Here is a 25642-nt window from a genome sequence, read left to right on the forward strand (position 1 = left end):
TGAAGAGTTTTAGCTCTACAGAGGAGAGTTAGGGCAGTGGCTTGAAAGGAATGGTGGTACTTATTAGGCCAACATTTTGTTATCAGTGTCAAGCACCGAGTACCCAGCAGGTACTCAGAAAATGAACTATCATACTGCCTGTCCTCTTCCCCATAACCATGGAGAAGTCAGAAGAGGACTTTTTTTTGGTACAGAAGATTGAATCTAGAGGTGCTTTACCACTGAGCTACACCCCAGTCCTTTTTTTTTTTTTTTTTTTTTTTTTTTTAAGTTTGAGACAGGTTCTTGCTAAGTTGCTGCAGATATCGCTAAATTGTTTAGGCTGGCCTTAAGCTTGTAATCCTCCTGCCTCAGTCTCTCAAGTCCCTGGGATTACAGGCTTGTACCACTGTGTTTGGCAGAAGAGAACTTTTATGTTTTTAAATGCTGGGGATGGAACTCAGAGCTTTGTTTCAAAGCTCTAATGAGCTGGGTGCAGTGGTGCAAGTCATAAACCCAGCAGCTCAGGAGGCTGAGGCAGGAGGATCACAAATTCAAAGCTAACCTCAGCAAAAAAGCAACGTGCTAGAAGCAACTCAGTGAGACCCTGTCTTTAAATATAATACAAATAAGACTGGGGATATAGCTCAGTGGTTGAGTACCACTGAGTTCAATCCTTGGTACCAAACAAAACAAAACAAAACAAACAAAAAAAAACTTCTAATGAGTTGTAAGCCAACATATGGAAATATGTTCTGCCTCAGCAGTTAAAAAAAAAAAAAAACAAAAAACCAGAAATAATGAAATAATAATCACTGATTAGATTAAATACAAAACAAAAGAAAAGTCTAGAAATCTGACAGTATTTACACAAGCCGTTTGAAGGTCACCACCACCTGCCCACTCACAATGATAGCATGCAGCATTCCAGGGATCACTGCAGCCCTAGTCACCATTTCAACATCACTTCAGATGGGCATTCTCTTTCTCCTACCATTAGGTAGTTCACCCTCTACCTGTCTTTGGGAGAAAATTTTAACAAAAAGTAATCACATTGAAAAAAAGTTTATTTAAAAAAGTTCTAGCAGCAAGAACAGTAACAAAACAAAAGGAGAGACAGACAAACAAAAAAGGAGGTGTGTCCTCTGGGACTTGTCTCCATTCTTAATCAAGTTCTTTATACCGAGCAAACATGACTCTTCGAACAGCATCTCGGTAAGTCTCATTGGACTGTCTCTTGCTGGTTCTTCCTGGAGTGCCAACTCCAGATCCCCTCATCCGGCCTTCGGTCTGCAAAACAAGACAGTAAGGTGGGGTCTATGAATTAATCAGTCTCAGGGTTGATCTCTGACCACAAGCATTTCTGAACCAGAAAGGAGAAGGTTATAGGGAACTTTTTAAAGAAACTTTCATTATAAAACAAATAAGGATGGTGATACCATGGCTGCTGGTACAGGCTTCAATATCAGAGACATGAGAAGCTCTGTAGGAAAGAGATAAGTCAATCTATGGTTGGCATTTTCAGAGAGGAACCAAGTCAATAAATAATGGACAATGTTTCCTCTTATTCTTTTCTTGAGGCTGTCACTGAGATATGAGAAGCAAAGTCCTTTCTGGAAACCAGGACTGACTTTATGCTCCTCAAATTTTAGTCATCAAAGACTCTACTTACAATCCCTCTAGAAGCCGCTTCTGTTTTTGTTTTGTTTTGTATCAGGGACTAAGCCCAGGGGTGCTTAACCACTAAGTCACATCCCCAGCCTTTTTTATTTTTTAATTTTGAGACAAAATCTCGCTAAATTGCTGAGGCTGACTTTGAACTTGCAATCCTCCTGCCTCAGTCTTCTAAGTTGCTGGAATTACAGGCAATGTGCCACCATGTCCAGCACCTTGTACTTTTTATTGCTGATTCCCTGGTTCTTTGTACCAAACGACCCTCAATTTCAAACGATCAGGTTCCCATACTGCGCTACCGCATGCTCTCTATAAGAGTACAAACTCCATTCCAACTTTTCCCTCCCACTGCAATCAAACCATCAAGGACCCGGCATGCCAAGCTATAACCCAGTGATCAAAACTGGGTTCCTGAGCTCTCATATCTTAGGTCAGCAATAGAAAAATCCTAGCTGAAAGGATACCATGCTGGGCCATAAAGTAAGAGAAAGTTATGATTTTAGGCTAAAGTAGCCTCCAACAAGATAAAAACCATTTTACCTCCTCTGATGAACCCAATCCAGGATGGCCATATCCCAAACCTGCCCCTTTCCTCCAGCCAGTGGCCTGCTGGACACAGCCTCCTTTGCTGCTAGTGTCAAGGTCTTCTTTATCAGCAGGTTTACGATCACTGTTAAGAGAAGCAGACATACACAATCATTTTCAAGCTGACTTGCTATTAGTGAGTCTAACAAAATCCTCTGTTCTTTTGGTTCAGATCTGTCTTTTATAAAATGTATGAAACAACACCTTTGGGTGCCTGGGGATTCAGAGATGACCATGATTTGGCCCTGTTCATGGAAAAAGATGAGAGAATTATGACAACAAATGCTTATAGAATACTGAAGGGTTTGACAATGGATGTGGATATCTGTTAGAGAAACAAAATGGGGCACAATCTCTGAAGGGTTGTACATTCTGAATTGGGTCTTGACAAATGATTAATGATCTAGAAAAAGTATGAGAGTAAAAGAAGACACAAGCAAGGAAAAGTGGAAGAACACAATTTGTCCAGGAGAAGACTAGTAGGAACCTGAGGCCAAGACTGTAAAAAGGCTTGGAAATTAAGTTAAATTAGGCCTCTGCACTTCATCCCTCAGGAATGGAACTCAGGTCTCTTACTAGGCAATGTTCACAAAAGGGCAAGTTTTAAAAGAACAGATTTCTGTTTACAAAGGTCATTTTGGCGGTAAACAATGAATTAAAGGGTTGGGGATATAGCTCAGTAGGTAGAATGCTTGCCTCACAAGTATAAGGCCCTGGGTTTGATCCCCAGCACTGCCAAAAAATAAAAAAATAAAGAATAGGTGGCTAGGGAGGCTGAGGCAGGAGGATTGTGAGTTCAAAGTCAGCCTCAGCAAAAGCGAGGTGCTAAGCAACTCAGTGAGACCCTGCCTCTAAATAAAACACAGAATAGGGCTGGGGATGTGGTTCAGTGGTTGAGTGCCCCTGAGTTCAATCCCCCCAACAAAAAAAAAGAAATATCAGAGTTCACTACACATAGTAGGAAGTATTTTACATGAAGGCTTCTTATTCAGTTCTCTCTCTCTCTCTCTCTCTCTCTCTTATTGGGTCATAATACAAAAATATAAGCTGGACACAGTGGCGCATACCTGTAATCCCAGTGATTCAGAGGGCTGAAGCAGGAGGATCGTGAATTCAAAGAGAGACTCAGTAATTTAGTGAGGCCCTAAGCAACTTAATGATACCCTATCTCAAAAATTAAAAAGGGTTGGGGATGTGACTCAGTGGTTAAGTGTCCGTGGGTTCAACCTTCAGTCACACACACACACACACACACACACACACACACACACACACACATATTGGTCTCTCTTACTGCGGGCTGTGCTCAAATTAAGCTGAACTATCAGGACCTCAGACCCTGTCCGCTGCCTCTGGGGTTTGCTCTGTCAATCATTTCCTTTCCTTACTATGGTAAGGAAATAGATAGTAACAACCTCCAGCTGCTGATTTTTTAGCTTACCAACAAAGAGACCTGCTCAAGTCTCTCTTGTTAAAAATGACTACTCCTCTCTGCTCATGCATCTTCTTGTCACCCTTTTCTCCCTTTCCTTTCAAGATCTTAACTGCCCCTTCTCCCTGTAAACACACGATAGAAACTTGAGCATCATCAGTAACTTTTCCCACTCCCCCGATAATCTACTGATCACAAACACTGATGGATTTGATACCTCTAACTCATTTTCCTTGCCATACTCACTGCCTGCTCTCAGCATTAGTTTTTCTATGAATTCATCTTCCACTCACTCAACGATCTCTCTAAAATGCAAAGCTAAATGAATACAGTACTTAAAATCATTCCATGATGTCCCAATACTTTTTTTTTTTTTTTTTTTTTTTGGCGGTACTAGGGATTAAACCCAGGATACTCTACCAGTGAACTACATTCACTCAGTCCCTTTTATTTTGACCCTTCTGCCTTAGCCTCCCTAGTCACTGGGATTAAAGTGTATATCACCATGCCTTGCTTTCCACTGTCTTTATGGAAACAAACCTTAACGTGTGTGGTGTTTAAGGAGTACAAACTTCATGAACTGGCTTTTATCTGTTGCATCTGCCTTATTTCCTGTCAGTCAATAACATGCTACCAATGGTTAGCCTCATCAAACTCCTTGTAACTCCTCAAATGCAGCATGAACTTTTCCATCCCTGCTATATGCCATTCCCTCTAAGTGAAATGCCCTCCTTGACATACCATCTCTAAACCTTCTCTATTATGTGTTCACACTGTCAGATGTTACATGTGTTGTCCACTTGAGTATACCTGTACTTACACAGTACCTGTAAACAATGGATTATCAACAGATTCCATGTAACTTTGGGCTTATAACTTAGGAACTATCTGTATTTTTAAATTTTGAGAAAGGGTCTCATTAAGTTGCTGAGATTACAGGTGCCTGACTGTAGCCACTCCAGCCCTGGCTTTGAGCAGTTGAAGAAGCCAGCCAACCTTTCACATAAACACATATATTTCTGGTGTAAACACATGTAGTCAAAAGGCCAGGGTGGATCTCATGCTCAGGGAAATCAGACAAAACTTGTTTTTAATAGCCTCACTTCCTTGAGAGAGGTAACAGTGGTACACTTAAAAGAAGAAGATGGTTTTACAATTAGGTCTTGAGGCCATAGCTAAGTCAAGAGTTTGTCTTACCTGTCAGTTTCTCTGGAGTATTTAATCCGTTTCCTTTCTGGAGAGTCAAAAGACTGGAGCTTTTCCCTGCGATCATTTCCCTTCTCTTTAAACCGTCCCTGTAGTTGAGCAGAAAAACAGACCTGAGATTTCCACTTAAGGAGGCTGGGAGGTAGAGAACCTGATATCTTTTTTTTTTTTTCCTTTTTCTTTCTTTGAAAGGGGACTTGCTATGCTGCCCAGGTTGGACTCAAGTGATCGTTCTGCCTTAGTCTCCCAAATGCTAGTACTACAGATAAATGCCACCACACCTAGCTCTAACACTTCTTTTAATGTGAACTCCTGTAATCTCACTCCTTCACATTCTTATAGAGAATACAGTGACTTCTTTGGCTGGTAAATTTGAAAAGAATTAACTGGCATGCTTGGCTCAGCTGTCTTTTTCCCTTCCAAGAAGGAGATAATCTCCCAGAGGTCTCTCCAGAGAAGGATTCTTAACCACCACATATGATCTGCCCTGAGCTGGTGGAACTTATGCCTGAGGTCATGACACTACTTAATTGTGTGGTCTAGATAGCAAGTCTAAGTGGCTCTCATACTAAACTATGTACTCCAACTTAGCCTTTAACAGTAAAAAATTCTATTTCAATGGTGCTAATATTCCTTTAGTTTCACAATTGATTTAAAATTTGGGCAAGAAAGAATGCTATTTATTGACCTATGTGAGAACCTAACACCATCTTTCAAAAAAAAAAAAAAAAAAAACACACAACTTTATTCAGGTATGTGTATGTATGTGTATATATATATATATATATATATATATATACACACACACACACATATATACATATAATTTATAATATATGTATATATACATATATATAATTTATAAACAACAAAATGAATCCATTTTAATTTAGAATTTAATGAATTTTAATGAACATATACAACATGTTTTGGGGCCTCCTTGTTTTCTGTCTTCTTGTAAGGGGGGATCAGTATAGCTTATAAAGTCTATACCAGAAAACAAAAAACAACTGGGGTTAAGGTAACAGGTCACCAAAGTTTACCTCCCGTTCTCTCCTCTCCAGGTAGGCTAGCTCCTGCTCAGACTGTTTTATCTTCCGGTGAATTTCCAGGTTTTGCTGAGAAAAGAAGGGAATCTAAGAATATAGGTCTAGGGGAAAATGGTCTGAGAAATGACTCTAGGCCTTTCTTAATATCTGTTTTAGAATTGTACCTCTTCTCATTTGCGGATTCTTCTAAATGATTGCTGTACCATGCAAGCAACAAGCCCAACCTGGGTGGTCTCATCAATGGGGAACCCAGATTCTAATGCAGGATTGTTGCACAGATTGGTTATATGGAGTGACACATGAGGGAATGTCAATGTACCTTTCTCCAAGATGTGGAAGACAAATTTGGTTTTCTTCTCCAACTAATGTGAAAATTAATGGGAGAGGAGATCCAAGTGCACCAGTGAAGAAAACTACATGCCCACACACTGCCTAACACCTCTATCATTCATTATCCCTAGACACAAGTCACTCTTTCAAGGCTCCAGAGAAGCATGAAAAGGAGCACCAGGGTCCTGAAGGAACAAACATACTTCTCAAGCACAGTGCCATTATATAAGAATGCGGGCACATATATGAATTGTAGGGAGTGCAAAACAGCTCTTGAATGAACAGGTGGTTCTTTATATTGGATGACCTCAAGAAAAGGAAAAGTAATACAGTCCCCTGTCCTAGGGCTGGTTTAGTTTGTGGACTCATCCTCTGTCCTGACCACTACTTTTCATCTCTTTTCCCATTCATTGGCATTTTTAGCAGAGAGCTGAAATTCAAATGTGTCAATAAGACGACTCAGAATTCCGGAAGGTCAAAGGTATGTGGGAGATAGTGTGTTTCCAGAGATTGTTAGGAGGAACTTCTCAGAGTCCTAGGAGTTTTGCATAGCCTTGGGGGATGGGGGGCACAGGTTGGGAAAAGTATTTGGCATACTTATACCAAAAGAAGAACTTTTCAGCTTTTAGTTATGTATGATTCTGGGTTTTATGTTGAGAAAAAACCTAAATCTATTCCCCTCACATCTTTTCTTTCAATGTTTGCTAGAAAAGGAGTATGAAAGAAATTATTCTGAGAACATGTGTTTATCCAGGGGTTTGTTTATAATTTGGCTAGCTCCTTAGTAAGTGCAAGCAAATGGGAAGACTGCAGGAAAGGACCAATGTATGTCAGTTTAATACCCCAAAATAGCTCCTTTTGTTGTGGCTTATAATAATAGTCACTACATGAAGAGATGGCAGAATCTGACTCCCTTATGGGGAAAACTGCACACCATCACAGCTGGATAGAACCAGGTAAGTGTCAAAGAGAAGGGTCTTATCTGAGGTCAACTGTGCACAGATGTGAACTATGCATTAATTCACATGAACAAAATGTAAAGATAATTAATTCTTGAACTGAACTGACTGAATAATAGAAACTGGGGACATCACAGGCTAAGGAAGGACAGTATAAGCTTCTCTGTAATACCCATCAATGCAAAGAATCAAAAACTTGAAAGGTCATGGCTCCTTCCTTGAATACCTTGTGCAGATCTGACAGCTGCTGGTGTTTGATTAGAACTTCTTTATTGGGAAACTGTCTTCTGCAGAGCAGACAAGCCAGTTTATTCCAGTCAGTAAGTTTGTCTTCTTCATTCTCCTTCTTGGTCATCAGTTCCCGTGACTGGGGCTGTGTTGGGCGGGGCTGTAGAGGAGGGGTCTGTTCCTCCTCCTCTTCTTCTTCATAGTCACTGTCTCCTCCATATTCACCCAGGAGGCCAATCAGTGGGTTTACCACCTTCGGCTGAAAGAAGGTGGCCAGGGATCAACACCAAACTCAAGCTACATTTTGGGGGCCTATTTTTTTGGATGTTTCACTATGGATATTTCCTGTCTTTTTTTCTCTTTTAGTTAAAGTAAAGTTTGAACTGGGTTCAAACTAGGCCCAATGACTATGCTGTTCACTTCCCAGGTGGCAGCAACATGTCTAGAGCTTGACCTTCCTTGTTTTTTGATCACTGAGGGAGACAGAAGGGAAGTGGCATAGAAAATAGCAAAAGAATTTAAAAATTACAAAGAGGAAGTGATGAACATCTCCAAGTCACTGTAATGGAAAAAGGAAAGATGAATTTCACCAAGGCTCTAGTGAAGGAGATTTAGGAGGTGGACTAGAAACAACTTTAGTCATAAGCACTCAGCTAGATGGATCTGGCTCCTGAGTAAGGTAAAGACATGGTTAGGAGAGATGCCATAATGAGCTGAATTAATAATGTGGAGTAGGCAAAGAGTACCTTTAGGTAGGAACTGCTTAATAATGATGCGTGGTCACTGGCCTATCATCAATTGAAATAAAAAAAAAAAAAAAAAAAAAAAAACATGGCCACTACTGACATATATTTATACTCAATTGGAATCATTAGTGATTAGATTGAGACTACTGCCTCAAGGTATTTAAAAATGGGTACCAATATATTAGCATCTTGGCCAGTCAGGTCAACTATGAAAATGACCACAAGGGTACTCCACATCTAAGATCCGTAATAAATGACACCAAAAGGAATAAAACATAGATACCAGGAAAATGGATTTCCTTGGGGATTTAGAAAAGAACTAACAAGAACAAGATTTTAACTAAAAAGGGCAGACATCTGATTAGGTAAAAACGGTGCAAAGTAGAAAGAAAGAAGACAGACACCCTTATTAACAGACTAGAAATTTTACCTCATACTTAACACTCAAGGGTAATCCTTATTTCTGAGACACAGAGAGTGGCAGGACCAACCCCAGAGTGAAGCATCAGCCTTTGAGTTTCCTTTCCCACGAAGAACCAGACCCAGCCCTACCCCCAGGGCAGCCACATTAGCCTTACTGGAGGAGGGCTTTCTTCCTTCTTCACAGTGGGAGGCAGGGGCTTCTTAAAGACATCCTCTGGAGGGGCCTTTCCCTCGCTGGCATTTTCCTGAAACTGACCAAAACTTGAGGTAATTTTTGCACCCCTCAGGACTGGGGATTGAACCCAGGGCCTGGAGCATGCAAGGTAAGCTAGCTTTACTATTGAGCTACATTCCCATTCTCTGAAGTCTTATATGATACTCACTCAAAAAAAAAAAAAAAAAAAAAAAAGTTAAGAGTCAAACCTTTTGAAATTGGGCATATTTTCTGAACCTCCAAACCTCTGTAATGTTGCTATAGTGATTTTGAAATATAGAGCCTTTACAAATAGAACATTTAAAGGTGGGGGTATGGTTCAGTGGTAGAATGTGTGCATCTACAACTACAAAAATAAATATGTTAAAAAATATAACATTTGCATATATTATATGACTACTACATGTATAGTTATTATCTTTTTCACCTTTTACTACAACCTTTCTAGATAGGCATAAATATTCTCATTTTACAAATGATTGAGAATACAATGAGAAAGATTAACGGCAAAAGAAGAATCCAAACAAAAAGCTATGAAGTTTAAATTCTTAGATAAACAAACATACATACATACTTTCTTCTCTTTCTCTGTTTCACTAAATGACTAGCAGTATTAGAAGGAAAAGAAAAAGGTGTTATGAATTATACCACAAGAAAATTAATCTATTTTCACTAATATGTAACTGGTATGAGGATAAATCAATATAATGTTTCAGAAAATAATATGACTTTATATTGCATGTGAAAATGCATTATCATCTTTGATTCTGAAAATTTATTCTAAAGAAGTAATTTAAAAGGAAAAATAGGGGCTGGGGTTATAGCTCAGTGGTAGAGTGCTTTCCTAGCACATGTGAGGTACTGGGCATCCCCAGCACCACATAAAACTAAATAATAAAATAAAGGTATTATGTTGATCTACAAGTAAAAATATTTTTTTAAAAAAGGAAAAATAAAATGATAAATGCTGCATATTATAATAGTTTAAGATTAGAAAGAGATAATGAAGGACTTCTCAAGAAAATGAAGGAATCGTTTATTGTGAATTTTAAGTATAGAAACATTGAAAATAAAGGATTATTTTCATGATATAAACATGAAAGATACTTACGATAAAACACAAAAGTAATAAAGAAAAAAAAAAACACAGAACAGTATATCCTGCTACAATTATACCTAGAGAAAAATGTATATACTGAGTCAAGCACTAAAAAAGGCAGGCAGAAAGGTAAACATTTGTTTAGCTGAGGCATGGGGATTTGAACTGAATCATTTTGTTCTACCATCCAATTTTTCCATTTGTAAAAAGGAGAGAGTAGTACTGTGGGGCTATAAGACATGTGAGAAGAAGGGATTGCCTACACCAGAGTTCATTCTTTCTGTTTTTCTTTCAGTACTGGGGATTGAACTCAGGGCCCTGCACATGCTAGGTAAGCACTATACCACTAAGCTACATTCACGGCCCTTTTTAATTTTTTTTCCCCCCTGAGACAGGGTGGTCTCACTAAGTTGCCCAGGCCATCCTCAAACTTGTGATCCTCCTGCCTGAGTCTTCAGAGTTGCTAGGATTATATGTGAACGCCACTGGGCTTAGCTTAATTTTTAAGGAACTTTATACCTCAAACCTGGATCACTGTCCATAAATCTTATATTCACATCTGTAATCATGTGGTAAAAGCAGATACCCAAGTCCTCTTACCCTTGTTACTCCTCTGTCTTTTTTCTCCTTGCTATCTTTTTTAGGCATTTCCTTTTTGCTACTTGACTTCCCTTGACTGGTGGGTTTCTTTTCTTTGATCTCTTCTTCCTCAGATGACCCAGGGTCCTGTGGCACATAGACTTCTTGCTGCAATATGGTGGGAAAGAGGTAAATCTAAGGAATAAGTTTACTTTCCTGCAATTTCAGGTCTAAGGAGCATAGTTCCCCTCGATGGAAGATAATCTCTCTTACTCACAAACCCAACAGCCTATATCAGTCCTTCCAGGGCTCAGGATACATACATACCACCCCATCATCCACTTTTTCCAAGAGCAGCACTGATCTTACCTGTAATGCTGCAAGGCACTGATTTTTCCATTTAGGTAAGAGTTCAGTTTCCATAGATTTAAACTTTTCCACTTTTCATGCAATGAGTATCCAGAGAATCCAGAATATAAATTCCTCAAAATGACAAATTATGGGTGTTTTTCTTAAAAGGACTGCTGGCAGAATAAACAAAGCCAAAAACTCACCTGGGTGTTGGGGTCATAATAAGTTCCTGCCAAGGGATCGTAATAGTAGCCAGTAGCAGAATCATATATGTAACAGTCAGATGATGCTACAAGGAATAAAATCAGAGCCAAAATTAGTCAATGTCCAATGAAGCCCCTACTAAGGAATAACCTAAAATTAGGGTGGTCAATCCAAACAGGTATAGAATCTTTAGATAGTACTCTCAATGGATGAGTTCCCCCAATCACTAGCCTTTCTTGCTAACTTTGTGACCACATAGATTTTAAGTAATGAGTAGCAAGTTGAGCAAAAAAGAATAAAATTAATAAAACAAAGGCTACTTACACTGCTGTCCTTGTCGATTTGTATCTGAAGACCAGTCTGAATTTCTGCCACCTCCCCTCCTATCTCGGAAATATTTTTTACCCTATCACAGAAAGGCAAGTTAAAATTATGGAACTATCCAAAAACCACACACCTTAACAGTCACCCACTGCATGAAATCATCCTTTCAACCACCTGAGTATTTTTTGTTTTTGTTTTTTTGTAGTACTGAGGATTGAACTCAAGGGTGCTCTACCACTGAGTTATAGCTGCAGTTCTTTTTATTTTTTTGAGACAGGGTCTTGCTAAGTTGCAAGGGTTGGTGTTTCACAGTTGAGATCCTCCTTTCTCCTTAGTCTCCTGAGTCACTGGGATCACCGGTGTGCGTCACTGTGCCTGGCTCATCACCTGAAGATTTTAACAGAACACTCCCCCATATTAAAGCCTACCTGATAGTAATGCATGTGGTCAGAATGGTCCCCAGAGTCATTTCTGCAACAAATAACATAACATGTCAAAGGTTGTTATCAAAAGGCACCTGAGAAGTGCCTAATCCTGCAGATTTAGAAAGAAACTCTTCTTCCCTTTTTTGAAGGGAAAGGAACCAACCCAGACAGTCTTGAGGGGAAGAGCAGTGGGATACCTGCAAAGCTACTGGCTAAAGCAGAACAGTGACTGAGTAGAGGATGAAAGAACAAGATCTGTCTCTTGATATGGCCATTTCCCAGCTACCACTCCTCTGTCAAAATGAGTGAAGGAATAAAGAGGAATTAGATTTCCCAATTCTATGCGGATATGATCAAGGTTAGGAGAGTGGGGTATCAGGACAGTTTTTACTTAGGATTCCAAACAACAAAGATAAATGAAGATTTTTTTCTGCACATCCAAGACTGTACTATCATTTGGGACCCAAAGATACCAGGTAGTCAAAAGCAAAAAGCCTCAAGTACCTAGAAATACTATTTAAGAATGAATATGATTTTAAAGCCAGAACAAGGCAGGCTTCAGAAAAAGAAAAAGTATAAGCACATATCTGAAGCAACCCACACTAGGAAGGCACCATGCCTTACTTTTCTCCAGACAGGAAGAGGAGTTTCTTCCCAGAAACTGAAGAGGGGGCAGTAGAAGGTATCTTCAGCCCTCTGCCATACCTTCGTTTTCCAGTGGCCAAGTTTACAGCTACCATCTTCCCATCAATGCTAAATGGTGGATCAAGGTTCTGTAAGATCTTCACTACACGAAGAGCTTCCTAGGGAACCAAAGACACACTTGAACCCAAAGAAAGGAAAGACTATATCTCTAGAAAGAGACTTGAACATGAATTTTCCTTCTCTGAAGAGAAATTTACTAAGCATTATGTTCTAGTCATAATTTTACCATAAGAGCACATTGGCAAACCAGGCAACTCTCAATGAAGGACTAGAATAGTGATCAGAGTAGACATCATTTTCTGATATAAATTTTAGAAATACAGGTTGCAAAGTCATCACATCAGATCCAGTTTAAAAGGCCCTTGTGATTTTTGAGCACTAAATCTGAGAAATATCAGACTTTTATTACTATTTTCACACTATTTCCATAGGAAAAAGAATTCAAGCATGAGATCTGATAAATACTTTGAATAGAAAATATCCTGTTATCAAGTATAAAACTATTTTGTAACTGGACATAACAAGTCCACAATTTCTTTCTTTTTATTTATTTATTTATTTATTTTTTTGGGTGCTGGGGATCGAACCCAGGGCCTTGTGCTTGCAAGGCAAGCACTCTGCCGACTGAGCTATCTCCCCAGCCCCTTCTTTCTTTATTTTTAAATCACTAAAACCTTTTAAAGGGTTCAGAAGAATCAAAATTCATATTCTTCACAAGCAAATAGGACAGAAACGATAAGCATGCCACAAGGGAGAAATTGACTATGAAAACCAGAAAAGCACAAAGTTCTAACTTTTTTTTTTTTTAGTTGTTGATGGACCTTTATTTTTATTTATTTTTCTGTGGTGCTGAGGATCAAACCCAGCGCCTCACACATGCTAGGCAAGTGCTCTACCACTGAGTCACAACCCCAGCCCAAGTTCTAACTTTTGAGGTCAGTCATCTCACTTGAAAATACATTAAACTCAAAGGAGAAAATTCTTAAGAGGGGTTAAGATAGCAAGTAGCACAAGAAAATTAAAAGGATACAGAAGTCCCATCTTTATCAAACCTTCTTAGAGTGTTTTTTAGTCATCCATCCCTGGACCATTTCAAGGTTTAAGGGAAACTTACCGCATGGGAGTCGAGGTCTATAAAGCCATAGGTGTGGCCCATGGGGCCAGTTCTGTTCTTGATGATACGGACATTGGCAGTAGTGAGGTGGACGTAGGGCTCCAGCACTTCCACTATCACCTCAGGTGGAGTGGAACGATAGATGCGTTTTAGCATTATTGCTGAATGAACCACACACAGATGGGAGAGGCGCAAGGAAAGAGAGAAAAAGATGAAAATCTTAAGTCCCAAATAGCCTGATGGTCATTTTTTATAGCATATGTTACTTTGTTCTAGGCAAGGACGGTTCTATAAAGAAATGCTAGACAAATGCTATATTTCTTCACCAATATTTGGAAATCTAAACTCACACCTTATTGCATTTGTACAGCAATTTGCTATTTTGAAGGATGTAGATTTCTTCACCTAGTACGGTAAGGTTAACAGAAAGCAACGCCTCTGTAACCAGATTGTGCACAGTTCTACTAAGGTATCGGGAAGCAGTTGAGGTTGTCACAGTCTGGTACACTCTCTGACAAAATACTTACTTTTGCTTTCTCCATCTTGCCGAGTCTCTCCAGACCATGGCTCCTTCTCTCGGTCTCTGCGGAAAGTGAATCCTTCCCTTCGAGAATGTGGCACATATCTTTCTGATTCTCTCTTTTGATGTCCCATGCGTGGTTCTTGTCCTTCTTCTTGCTTCCTGGATTCAGGTTCCTTATCAGCTGGCCTTGGGGACTGGTTGGATTGTTTTTCCAGTGATGGTGGTATGGATGTTTTCTGAGGCTGAGGGTAGGTTATTAATTCTTGCTTGGTCTCTGTCAAAAGAACAGAAAACAGAAGGAAATTCCCTTGAAGATTTTATCAAATAACACTACTACTTTGATTCTTTTTTACCTGCTACCAAATACTAATACTGGAATACTTTTAATATTGTCTCAGAAATTCATACAAAAGCCCTCTAACAGTTCCTAGGAAGACTTTCAGTAATGCTAATAAGACAGCACATGAAATAATTCATAGGAGAAATAATCCAAGCATTTAAAATATTTAGACTCATGAACTTTCTATCACCAATACTTTAATATAACAAATCCATCATGACACCCTCTGTCTGACTATTATAGCCAATAAGAAGAGAATTAGGGACAAAATTATCAGATACATGGCCATTGCTAGAGGTTTGGTTAAAATATATGTCCTGAAGATATGTCTAGGAATCTTACTTTTTTTTTTTTTTTTTCTGGACTGGGGATTGAACCCAGGGGTGTTCTACCACTGAGCCACATCCCCAGTCATAGTTTGTATTTTATTTAGAGACACAGTCTCACTGAGTTGCTTATTAGGTCCTTGCTAAGTTGCTGAGGCTGGCTTTGAACTCATGATCCTCTTACCTCAGCCTCCCGAACTGCTGGGATTACTGGCATGCACCATTGCACCTGGCTAGGAGCCTTACTTCTGGTGTTACAGTACTAAAACAACTATCTCAAATTCTATTAAGATCACAGCAGGCTGGGGATGTAGCTCAGTTGGTAGAGCACTTGCCTCAAAAGCATAAAACCTTGAGTTTAATCCCCAACACCACCAAAAAAAAAAAAAAAAAAAAAAGATCACAGGCTCCACCTCTCCAGCAAAGCTAGGAATAAACCTACCTGCATATAGCTCACTTATATGTAAGTTATTACAATGAGCAGATATCCTTTAAAATATGAATGATTCACTTAAAATTTTTGTCTACTTAGGGCATATTTTTGTAATTCATTCATTCTTAGAGGGTTTACTAGAAGCCACGTGGCTCAAAAAAAGATATTCTATGGGGGATAATATAGAGATTACTTAATAGCAGTGACAGGTAGCTAGTGAATATCTACCTTATGTTTCCAGGTTAAAGTCGTCTCTACCATCTTAAATGCATAAGGTGCCCACAGGTTTTCATAAACCATCTACTAATGTGTTAAAACAGCTTAATATCACAAGTTTGAGACCAGCTTGGGCAACTTAGCAAGACCCTGTTTCAAAATAGAATTTAAAAAATAATGTAAAAGGGATGTAACTCAGAGCTAGAGCACTTGTCCTGCATGGTGAGGCCTTGGGTTCAATCCCTATACCACAAATAAACCAATATAAAACAGCTTAGGAAGTCTTTAAGAAAAAAACCACAACTATGCCCAATTGAAGTGACCTAACAAGCTAAAAATGTCAGTTGTTTATTTCATTTCCCACATGTTGGTTTGGTATCCAAAGAAGTAGAGTCTTTCCCACAAAATTTTCAGAATACCTGCTTTACGGTTCTCACTAGTAAGCAGAATATGCTATGGGTCAAAGAGTTTCTAACTAAGAAACTCTTTGGAGACAGAGTAAACTGTAACCTCAGAACAGGTCCTTCACAAGGCTACTGAATCCCAGCACTGAACTGATTTTACGAGGTTTACCTTTGGGGTAATATCAGAAACAGGCATATAATAGTTATGAGTATAGGAAACCTTTGATAATTTTCTTGAAAGTTGTTTACCTATAGGTTCTCTGAAAAAAATTTCAGTGCACATATACTAGATACATGTATTGACTATGTGGCAATAAAAATTGATCTTAAAAAAGGGTAATTGCCTGAGAAACTGGTAGGTTTGATTGTTTTCGGTAGTACTGGGGATTGAAGTCCTTTTTAATCAATCAAGTCTATCTATCTATGTATCTCACAGTACCAATGACACTCTACAACTCTGCCACTGAACTACAAACATCCCAAGCCATTTTAATCTTTTATTTTAAGACAAGGTTTTGTTGCCAAGTTGCTTAGGCAGACTGAACTTTTGATCCACCTGCCTCAGTCTCCCAAGCTGCTGGGTATGTATCACCTTGCCCAGTAAAGCTGATAGGTTTATTCCTCTATAATAATAACATATCCCCCCCCCCAGTCCCAATTATTTTCTCATGTTTATATTTTTATTGTTACTTACTATTTTTCTGTTGATAATCCTGAAATGCTTATGAAAAATGTAAATTAGAAAATAATACAGCAATTGATTCTCAAGAACTTCAAAGAAGTGTGTGCGTGTGTTTGTGTATCTGGTCAAACAGACTGATGCCATGTAGTTTTTGTTGTTGTTTTGTAGTGCTGGGGATTGAATCCAGGACCTTACACATGCTAGGCAAGTGTTCTGCCCCTGAACTACATTCTTAACCTTTTTATTAAAAAAAATTTGAGATAGGGTCTCACTAAGTTGCCCACAGTAGCCTCAGACTTGCTTCAGTTTCCCAAGTAGCCTGGATTACAGGCATGTGCCACTGTATTCAAATCCATATACATTCTTTTTCAAAACTAATCCTTAAATGTATTCTAAATTAGAATACTACCGACTCTAGTCAGCTGCCCACTTAGCCAATATAGACTGAAAGTCTACAACCCCATCTGTTCCCTCTGGTGGAACTCTGAAATTCAATGTCATTTACTCAATAGGTCACATGAAGTTGGAAGCTGAATTCCACTTTACATTTGTATGTGGTAGTTCATGCCTATAATCTCAGCTTCTTGGAAGGCTGAGGCAAGAGGATCACAAGTTTAAGTTTAGCCTGGGCAACTCAGCAAGACCCTGTCTTAAAATAAAAAGGGCTGGGTGTCTACCTCAGTGGTAGAGTATTTGGCTAGCATACTTGAGGTCCTGGTGTTCATCCTCAGTTCACACACACACAGACATACACACACACATTACAAATCAACTGTATTTAGGAATGTCAATTCTTTAAAGTCAAGAAAATATGAATTTGTCTTGTTCAGTGTGTAAGATAAAAACCACCATGTCTACTGCTCACCTTCCCTTGGGCACTTGCAGAATGAACATGAAAATCGATGCCCACCAGTGCTAGCTTTACACTGTAAGGAAAAAGGAAAGAATTCAACTGACCAAAAACATTTTTAAAAACTTTATAAATATCCAACACAGTAACACCTGCTAAAAATGAAAGAAATAAAGCATACCGCTGAAGTCTAAAGAATATGATATTGCCCCACTTATCAAAGTTGCCAGGAAAGATCTGATGAGCTACTATTTAAGAGATGCTTTTCTAACAGAGCATCTAAACTTTGAAGCAGCCCATGATGTTTGCCCTGGACAGAGATTTTTATAGGAAATAAACACGACTACTAAATGGGTTAAAGGATACTACTGCCCCCAAACCATGTCCATTTATAGCCTGCACCCAAAACTTGGTTCTGGACTGATAAGGAGTCCCCCATTCATATTTGGCAGGAATTGAAAAGGAAACTGATAATGAGGAGCAAGAAAGGAAAAAGGAAGACATACAGGTAGTGCCTCTAGCAGTTAGATAAAAGACATTAATGGAAAGGGAACATTTAGTAGCCCAGAAGAAGGAAAGACATTTGTACTGTGAACATAATTCTTCTTGTCTGAGTCTATGAACAAAAAGTCAACTACAATGCCCCACCACCAAAACCCTGATCTTTCACCATTGAGCTTTAAGTGCTATGAAGGGCAGAGCATTGGCTGGCAGGAACACTCTTGTGCTGCATGCCTATTATTCCAGCTACTCAGGTGGCTGAGGCAGGAGGGTTGCAAGTTTGAGGTTAACCTCAATAACTTAACAAGATTCTCCTTCAGAAACTTAGGGGGAACCTGTGTCAAAAAATAAAAAGGGCTGGGGGTGTAGCTCAGTGGTAAAGTGCCCTAGGGTTCAATCCCCAATACTAGAAATAAGTAGATAATCAAGTGAGCAAGGAAGCAAAAAGGAACCATGAAGAGGGTACAATTCAAATAGGACCTTGTAGTACAGGAGTTTGCCAGATGGGAGAGAAGTGAGAACAATAACAGTAGCAGCAGTGGATAAATAATGCTTAAACACCACATACTAGGTACTGTTTAGTGCTTAAATAGCACATACCTACTTCACATTATTACTTACTGATTCCAACAATCCCATAAACCCCACAAAACAGGCACTATTATCTCTCCATTTTACAGATGAGGTCTAGAGAGGTTAAATAATTTCAGTAAGGTCATTACAGTTGGTTATTTCATTGCTCCCTCCCTATAAATGAATCATACACACACTGATCCACTGTTAAGAAGACTTCAGTGCCTCCTTATAGGCTAAGTGTACTTCCTTCTCCACTGTGTCTTGCTTTGGCCAGTAGCATGTGAATGAACATGACCTACACCAAATCTGGCAGAAGCTTTGGGATTCACTGCTTATATGAATGAACCTCTTGCTCTTTCCCTCTGCCAGGAGAACACAGTCCTACATTGGGCCTATTCCAATGGCCTGGGTCCTAGATTGAGAAGCTATGTGGCATAGAAACGAAGTGAATGAACCATGGCCCCAATAGGTAATATGAGTTAAAAAATGTTTGTTGTTTTTAACTGATGGAATTTGGGGGATGTTTGTTACTAAATGAAAGCAACTGTAGCATGTAACACTTCAGCTAGTAAATAGCATAGTCAGGATCCTAACTTTAGTAGATATAATTTAAATACTAAAAAAAAAAAAAAAAACTATAAAACTCATATTTAATATAAAATTCAATGATTTTTGGTAAATGCATAAAGCAATTATCACCATAGAACATTTTCATCATCCCCCAAAGAAACCCAGGAATGACTTCCCATTCTTACCACTGGGCCCTATGAAACTATGCAATAGTTTTTCTGGCATAGTGTTCTTTGTTTTGTTTTTGTTACCAGGAATTGAACCCAGGGTCACTTAACCACTGAGTCACATCCCCATCCCTTTTTTTGTTTGTTTTATTTTGAGACAGTCTCCCTACATCCTGAGGGCCTCACTGAGTTGCTGAGGTTGGCCCCAACTTACAATCCTCCTGTTTCAGGATCCCAAGTTGCTAGGATTATAAGTATGAACCACTATACTTGGATGGTACAGTGTTTTTAAGGTTTATCTGAGGTTGTAGCACATTCTCTTTTATTGTCAAATAACATTTTATTTTGTGGATATACCAATTTTATTTGTCCATTCATCAGTTGATAGACATTTGAACTGTTTCTACTTTTTGGCTATTATAAATAATCCTATTTATGAACATTAAAAACAAAACAAAACAAACACCAGAGGCTGGTGGTGTGGATCAGTGGTAGAGTGTTGATCTAGCATGTATGAGATCCTGGGTTTAATCCTCAGCACCACCACCCCTCCCATTCCTGTAGGAGAGATAAAAAAAAAAAAAATTTAAGAATTAGGTAGTGTTGATAGTTGCACAACACTGTGAAGGTGCTCAATGATAATGATTTTTCTTTTTTTTAAAGAAGGGATCTTGCTATGTTACCCAGGTTGCCCTTGAACTCCTGGGCTCAAACATCCTCCTATCTTAACTCCCAACCCAAGTAGGAATATATACTTAAGTGGTAAAAATGGTAAATTTTATGTTCTGTGTATTTTATAATAAAAAAATTAATTTTTAAAAAAATGATAATTTAAGGCTAATGATTATCATAGCTATCCAAGTTGTATTTGATTCAGACTACTGAAAATGTCAATCTAAAGTTTTCACTGAATTTTGCCAAGTTCTGTAAAACTTTTAATGAATCATGGTTCAGAAACTTTTAAAATTTTTACAATCATTTTCTTTTTTAAGCTAATCTGTAACAATGAAACTAAAATTATATTTTAGTGCTCACTACAATCAAACTGAACTGCTAATAAAAGAATAACCCTAAAAATTTTAATATGCCATTCTAAAGGAATATGGTGCATAATGGAGATAAAACGCCATGGTTAAGTTCTATACCCTTGGAAATCTCAGAAAACCCCAAAAATGTACGAGTACCACAGAACCATCCTTCTTCAAATCTACTTTTCCAAAAATCAATTCCCTATGTCCACCCTCAGGAAGTGTAACTGAATAGGGGCTATAAAGGTACTGTTACTGTTTTCATAATTAACAGACATGCCCTTGGGAAAGTTTCTACAGGGCAGCCCAAACATAACACCAGTCACATGCAGCAGCTGAAAAACAAAAATTATGGATGATCTTGCCCTGACCTCCATTCAGTTCAACTGAAGTAAAAAGAGGGAGCAGAGTTTTGTCCTTGGTAATACATGCTAACAGGCAGCATTCCTGGAGATATGGAAGAGCTGCTATGTGGGTTGCTTCCTTTTAAAGAAAGCAATGCTTGGTACTTACTCGTTTGCAGTACCAAAATTCCGTGCTTGGTAAATATTCAAGGGTGACCTCTTTGTCATGGATCATTAGAGTTCCCTGTAAAGAAAAAGACAGAAGTCATTAACATTAACCCTCAGAGAAAAAGACAGAGAGACAGGATGGCAAGAGAGCCTTTCCAGTCCCCAAGATGAAACATTTTATAAAGTGTGTGTTCATTCATCAGCAAAAGGAGATAGCTGTTTTAAGCCACAGACTTGGGGCAGTGTGGCAGAGGAAGCTTAAGCTTAAGGAAGGCAAGTGGGAGAAGTGAAATCGGTCTTCAGCCTTGGCTCCATGGGCTGGGGTGCTGTCCTTGGGCAGGCTATATCCAGTCTACTCATCCAGAGGTCACACTCACCAGCCCCAGCAAATCCCCTACCTGGCTCAGGAGCTAGCACAATATCAAGAAGCAAACTCTTCCTTCTGTAGCACAGAGGTGTAGGAACCCTCTCCTCTCAACTGTCTTCTTTTCTACCACTAACTTGCATCTCCTCAGAGAGGCAGTAAGGTCTGTAACTTTGGTGCCTAAAAATTATCTTTAGAACACTGGCTGCATGGCAAAAACACCAGGAGAAAGAGGTATAACACCGAAGACAGGAAGAAAGGAGGAAGGTAAAAGCTTCACAGCAGATTATTTTCTTATAGCAGGATTCTGTGAATGGCTGACGGCAGCAGTAAAGGTGGTGGTGGTGGTGGTGGGGCGGCAGCATCATCACTCTGGGTTTGCACTTACAGAGTGAGCCATCCCTGACATCTGAGGAGCAACCATTGGCACATAAGCCTTTGGGAAAGTGTGTCAAAGGAAAAGGTGGGAAAGGGGCTCAACAAGCCTGTAGTTACAGAGCTCCCTTGCCTTTCCATTTTGGATGTCTCAAATTCTATTTAACATCAGGAAAAATGTGATTATAAACATGAGCCAGCATACATGTAATGGAGCAAAAGGAAAAAAAAATCTCTGCCTACTAACAAGGAACCGTCACCCACACTTGTAAGTGAACTAACCGAGGATGCGACTCTGGAACTAGCCCCTGCGCTGTGTTCATTCTCCGCCCTCTAGGGTCCTCTGTGTCTCCTCAGACAGGGCTCTGAGTTATACAAGTCATTTCTCTGCAATTGGACCTCAGTTTCTTGCTTGAATCCATACATCTGTCAAATAATGCTTTACCTCTCTGCTTTTCACACCAAAAGAGTCAAGAGAAATACACAGAATAAGATTATTGTCTTGTCAAACCAAAGGAATCTGGGTAGATTTTCCCACCTACATAGGTCTTAAGAAACTGGTCTTTGACAAACTACTTGCTGGCTTGCTCTCAAGGCTAAAGGAAAACGATAATAAAAATTGCTAGCATTTATTAAGTGCTTACCCAGAGGCCAGAAACCACTAAGTACATAGTCTTATTTAATCCCTTGAGCCCACGAAGTAACATTTCCACTTTACAGATAAGGAAACATGTTCAGAGAGGCCAGATCATCCAGCTGGCAAAGGTCAGAGCTGGACTAATCTGGGACTATAGAGAATGGAGCTTAAGTCTTATTCACCAATTTGTGCTCAGTATTAGAACAGATAATGTAGTTCTCAGGAGACAAGCAGGAAAGATAAGTTCTTCAGGCAGGGAGGATCACTGCAGCACCATTTTTTCAAGCTCTACCCATGCAAAAGGTTGGTTAAGATGGTCCCCTTCCAAACCCATTTAATCATTTAAGAGTATGGACTCTGGTCCAGGTTCTCTAAATTTGAATCCTGCTTCTACTCCATGACCTTTAGCACTATCATGAACTTCTTTGTGTTTCAGTGTCCTTATCTGTCAAGTGGAGATTACAGTACTACTTCATAGGGCAGCAGTAAAGATTATATAAATTATTACACATAAAAAGCTTAGCATGGAAGATATAATGAAGGCTCTATGAATGTTATTATTGTTTTGTTTTGTTTGTTTTGTTTTGTTTTGTTTTGAGGCAGGGTCTTGCTAAATTGCCAAAGGCCCTATTGTAATCCTCCTGCTTCAGCCTCCTGGGTCCTGAATTACAGGCATGTGCTACCACACCCAGCAATGTTGATTATTTCAAGCCCTAAGTACTCAAAAAGACAATAATCATCAGCAGGTGAGACTATACAGGATTCAAACAGTCACTCATTTCACCTTACTTGCTTGCCAGATGGGAACATTTCACATCACACTTCAAACTCCTTAAAGACTAATAATCACCATGTACAGCAGAATCTGCATATTTGTGTTAGTTTTCAAACTGCTGGTCCAGATATTAAAAGAGTGCAGGCTAAATCTTGTTGGTCTTTTATTATCAGCACCAAACACAGTATCTGATTAATTAATAAATAAGTTTTTACTGAATGACTGGAAGACTGAATAGAAGCAACTATGTCCATAGGACAAGAGTACTTAGCACACAGTGGCTCTGGATTTAAATATTGCTGTCATAGCATACATCTGTACACCCAATCCATAAAACACGTAAGTTGCCATTTGAACAGTGAACAGTAGTAGGAATCAAAACCAGGCAATGTTAAATTTCACTATGTAAACTCTGACTTCACCACTTGGAGGTATCTGTAGATTTAGGAATTTCTAAGGCAAGGAGCACTTTGTACTTCACAGACAACAAATATACTATTTCAATAGCTGTGGATGGATGACCTTTTATAGAGGGTAGGGAACACCCCCTACTAGCAGAATCTATAGGCATGTCAACTCTGAGATTCCTTTTACCTCATATAATACAAAGGCAATTATTTCTTATTTTTACAGAATCCCTTTCAACTCAGGCAGTCATCCTTCTTAACTGGCATACAGACAGACATCAGGTTGCCAGTGGCTGCTATAGAATATGAAAAGGTTTTAACATCACTGATGAAGAATAGCCAATTGTCCAATAAGAATGAACAAAGAAAAAAACCTGAATAAAAGTCATCAAGTTTATCTATGATTTGATTTCTCAGCTGTTGTCAAACACAGGTAGCCCAGATGTTCTAAGCACAGGTGTGACATATATACACTGTACCCCTCCCAATCTATATCACATTCTTTCTCCAGATATCACAGAACAGAGATCTGCCAGTGTTTCCAATGAAAGTAACCTGTGGGGAGATGAACTAATGAATAGGTAGAAAGATGCAATCCTATTTTAGTGGCTGTCCATTCTTTTTTTTATAGTACGGGGATTGAATGGAGGACCTCACACATGCTAGGCAAGCACTCTAACACTGAAGTACACTCCCTTTTTTTTTTTCCCCCTTTAACCCAGGCTGGCCTGGAACTTTTAAGATTCCTCCCTCAGCTGGGATTATAGGTTTGTGCCACTGTGTCTGGTGCCTGTCCACTCTTAATGTTCTATTATCTAACATCTTTGCAGATTGGAATTTCCCCACATCATTTGAAATATTGGATTGTTTTTTGCTGTTATTATTGTTTTGGTCCTGGGAATTTAACCCAGGGGTGCTTTATCACTGAGTCATATCCTCCACCTTTTTTATTTTGAGACAGGGGCTTCTTAAGTTGTTTAGGGCTTCACTAAATTGCTGGGGCTGGCTTTGAACTCATGGTCCTCCTGCCTCAGCTTCCCAAGTCCCTGGGATTATAAGCATGCACCACCACAACCAGCATCAGCAGTGTTAATCTTAAATTAAACTAAAGTCTGTTAAAATCCTCTCAAGCCCAAATCCCTCACTTGTCAAAGTTTGCTAAGAGGTGTTTCTAAGTACACTTTTTTTTGTACTAGAAACTGAACCCATGAAGCTACATTCCCAGCTCATTTAATTTTTAATTTATTATTATATTTTTTTTTTGCGGTGCTGGGGATTTGAACCCAGAGCCTCAAGGAAAGTACTCTACCAACTGAGCTATATCCCCAAACCACTTTTTATAGTATTTATTTTTTTATTTATTTGGGTACCGGGGACTGAACTCAGGGACACTCAACCACTGAGTCAATCCTCATCCCTATATCTGTATTTTATTTAAAGACGGTCTCACTGAGCTGCTTAGCACCTCATTGTTGCTGACGCTGGCTTTGAACTCGTGATCCTCCTGCCTCAGCCTCCCGAGTCACTGAGTTATAGGTGTGCACCACAGCACCTAGCTCATTTTTAAATTTTGAGACAGTGTCTCACTAAATTGCTGAGCGCTCATTAAATTGTGGAGGCTGGCCTCAAATTGGTAATCCTCCTGCCTCAGTTTCCCCAGTTGCTGGGATTACAAGCATGTGCCACCACACTGGGCTCCCATTTCCTTTTTTATCAGTGCTCTCAGAGACTTCACAATTTCATTTTATGATGGTCAGTGAGTAAGGACTGATATCAGAGAAATAAGATTCTACTATATGCTTCGCTTGGCTCATAACTAACCCTCCAGGATCCTTAAGATATTGAGAGGTACAAGAGACAATGGAAAGAACTATTCTAGGCAGCAGTTTTACATCTTTGTTGAAGCTTGCCAACATAAGCTCAGTCCCAGTTATATTTTATGAGAATATGATTACTCGGTGACATAAGATTTTCCATTAAAGCCCAGAAGGACAGAGGCAGCAGGAGCAAAAGGCAAGAAGAAAAAAAAAGTATGTGAGCTCTTTGAATACAACTCACAATGAAAAATCAGCAACCCTTTTTTGTTGATTTGTTCGACTGATGGAAAAATGAGGTTATTGATGGCTGAGGGCTAGTACTGTTTATCAGAGATAGTAATCTTCATTCAAAAAACAACATACAATTTACAAAGGCATTCTTCACAAATGTCTATTTATCTGGTTAACAAATATTTTACTTCCAAAGATATGACCTTAGTGGAAGTTAAAAATTACATTTGAACATATTTCACTGATAGTCCTCAGAATAACCCCCAGAATTTAGGTTTTTAT

At 39.1% G+C, this 25642-nt stretch overlaps 1 protein-coding gene across 5 annotated transcripts in view; it reads right to left on the reverse strand.

Moving 5' to 3' along the window:
* Positions 1 to 1028: 1028 nt before the first annotated feature.
* The window catches only part of Rbm6 (RNA binding motif protein 6), a 98233-nt gene continuing 73619 nt past the window's right edge, over positions 1029 to 25642 (reverse strand). For 4 of the 5 annotated variants that reach the window (XM_047563655.1, XM_047563658.1, XM_047563654.1 and 1 more), the window contains 15 exons: positions 20756 to 20830; positions 17416 to 17476; positions 14154 to 14423; positions 13627 to 13787; positions 12432 to 12610; positions 11811 to 11853; positions 11383 to 11464; positions 11058 to 11143; positions 10525 to 10671; positions 8767 to 8862; positions 7441 to 7701; positions 5920 to 5994; positions 4868 to 4965; positions 2194 to 2323; positions 1029 to 1269 (listed from right to left, as the gene is read on the reverse strand). In XM_047563655.1, coding sequence (XP_047419611.1) covers positions 1144 to 1269; positions 2194 to 2323; positions 4868 to 4965; positions 5920 to 5994; positions 7441 to 7701; positions 8767 to 8862; positions 10525 to 10671; positions 11058 to 11143; positions 11383 to 11464; positions 11811 to 11853; positions 12432 to 12610; positions 13627 to 13787; positions 14154 to 14423; positions 17416 to 17476; positions 20756 to 20830 — 1890 coding nt within the window. In that variant the 3' untranslated portion in view covers positions 1029 to 1143. The remainder of the gene's footprint in view (positions 1270 to 2193; positions 2324 to 4867; positions 4966 to 5919; positions 5995 to 7440; positions 7702 to 8766; positions 8863 to 10524; positions 10672 to 11057; positions 11144 to 11382; positions 11465 to 11810; positions 11854 to 12431; positions 12611 to 13626; positions 13788 to 14153; positions 14424 to 17415; positions 17477 to 20755; positions 20831 to 25642) is intronic. The other variant, XM_047563657.1, reaches the window with a different exon arrangement.

Source organism: Sciurus carolinensis, chromosome 9, assembly GCF_902686445.1.
Source record: "Sciurus carolinensis chromosome 9, mSciCar1.2, whole genome shotgun sequence".
In the NCBI taxonomy this organism is placed as follows: domain Eukaryota; kingdom Metazoa; phylum Chordata; class Mammalia; order Rodentia; family Sciuridae; genus Sciurus; species Sciurus carolinensis.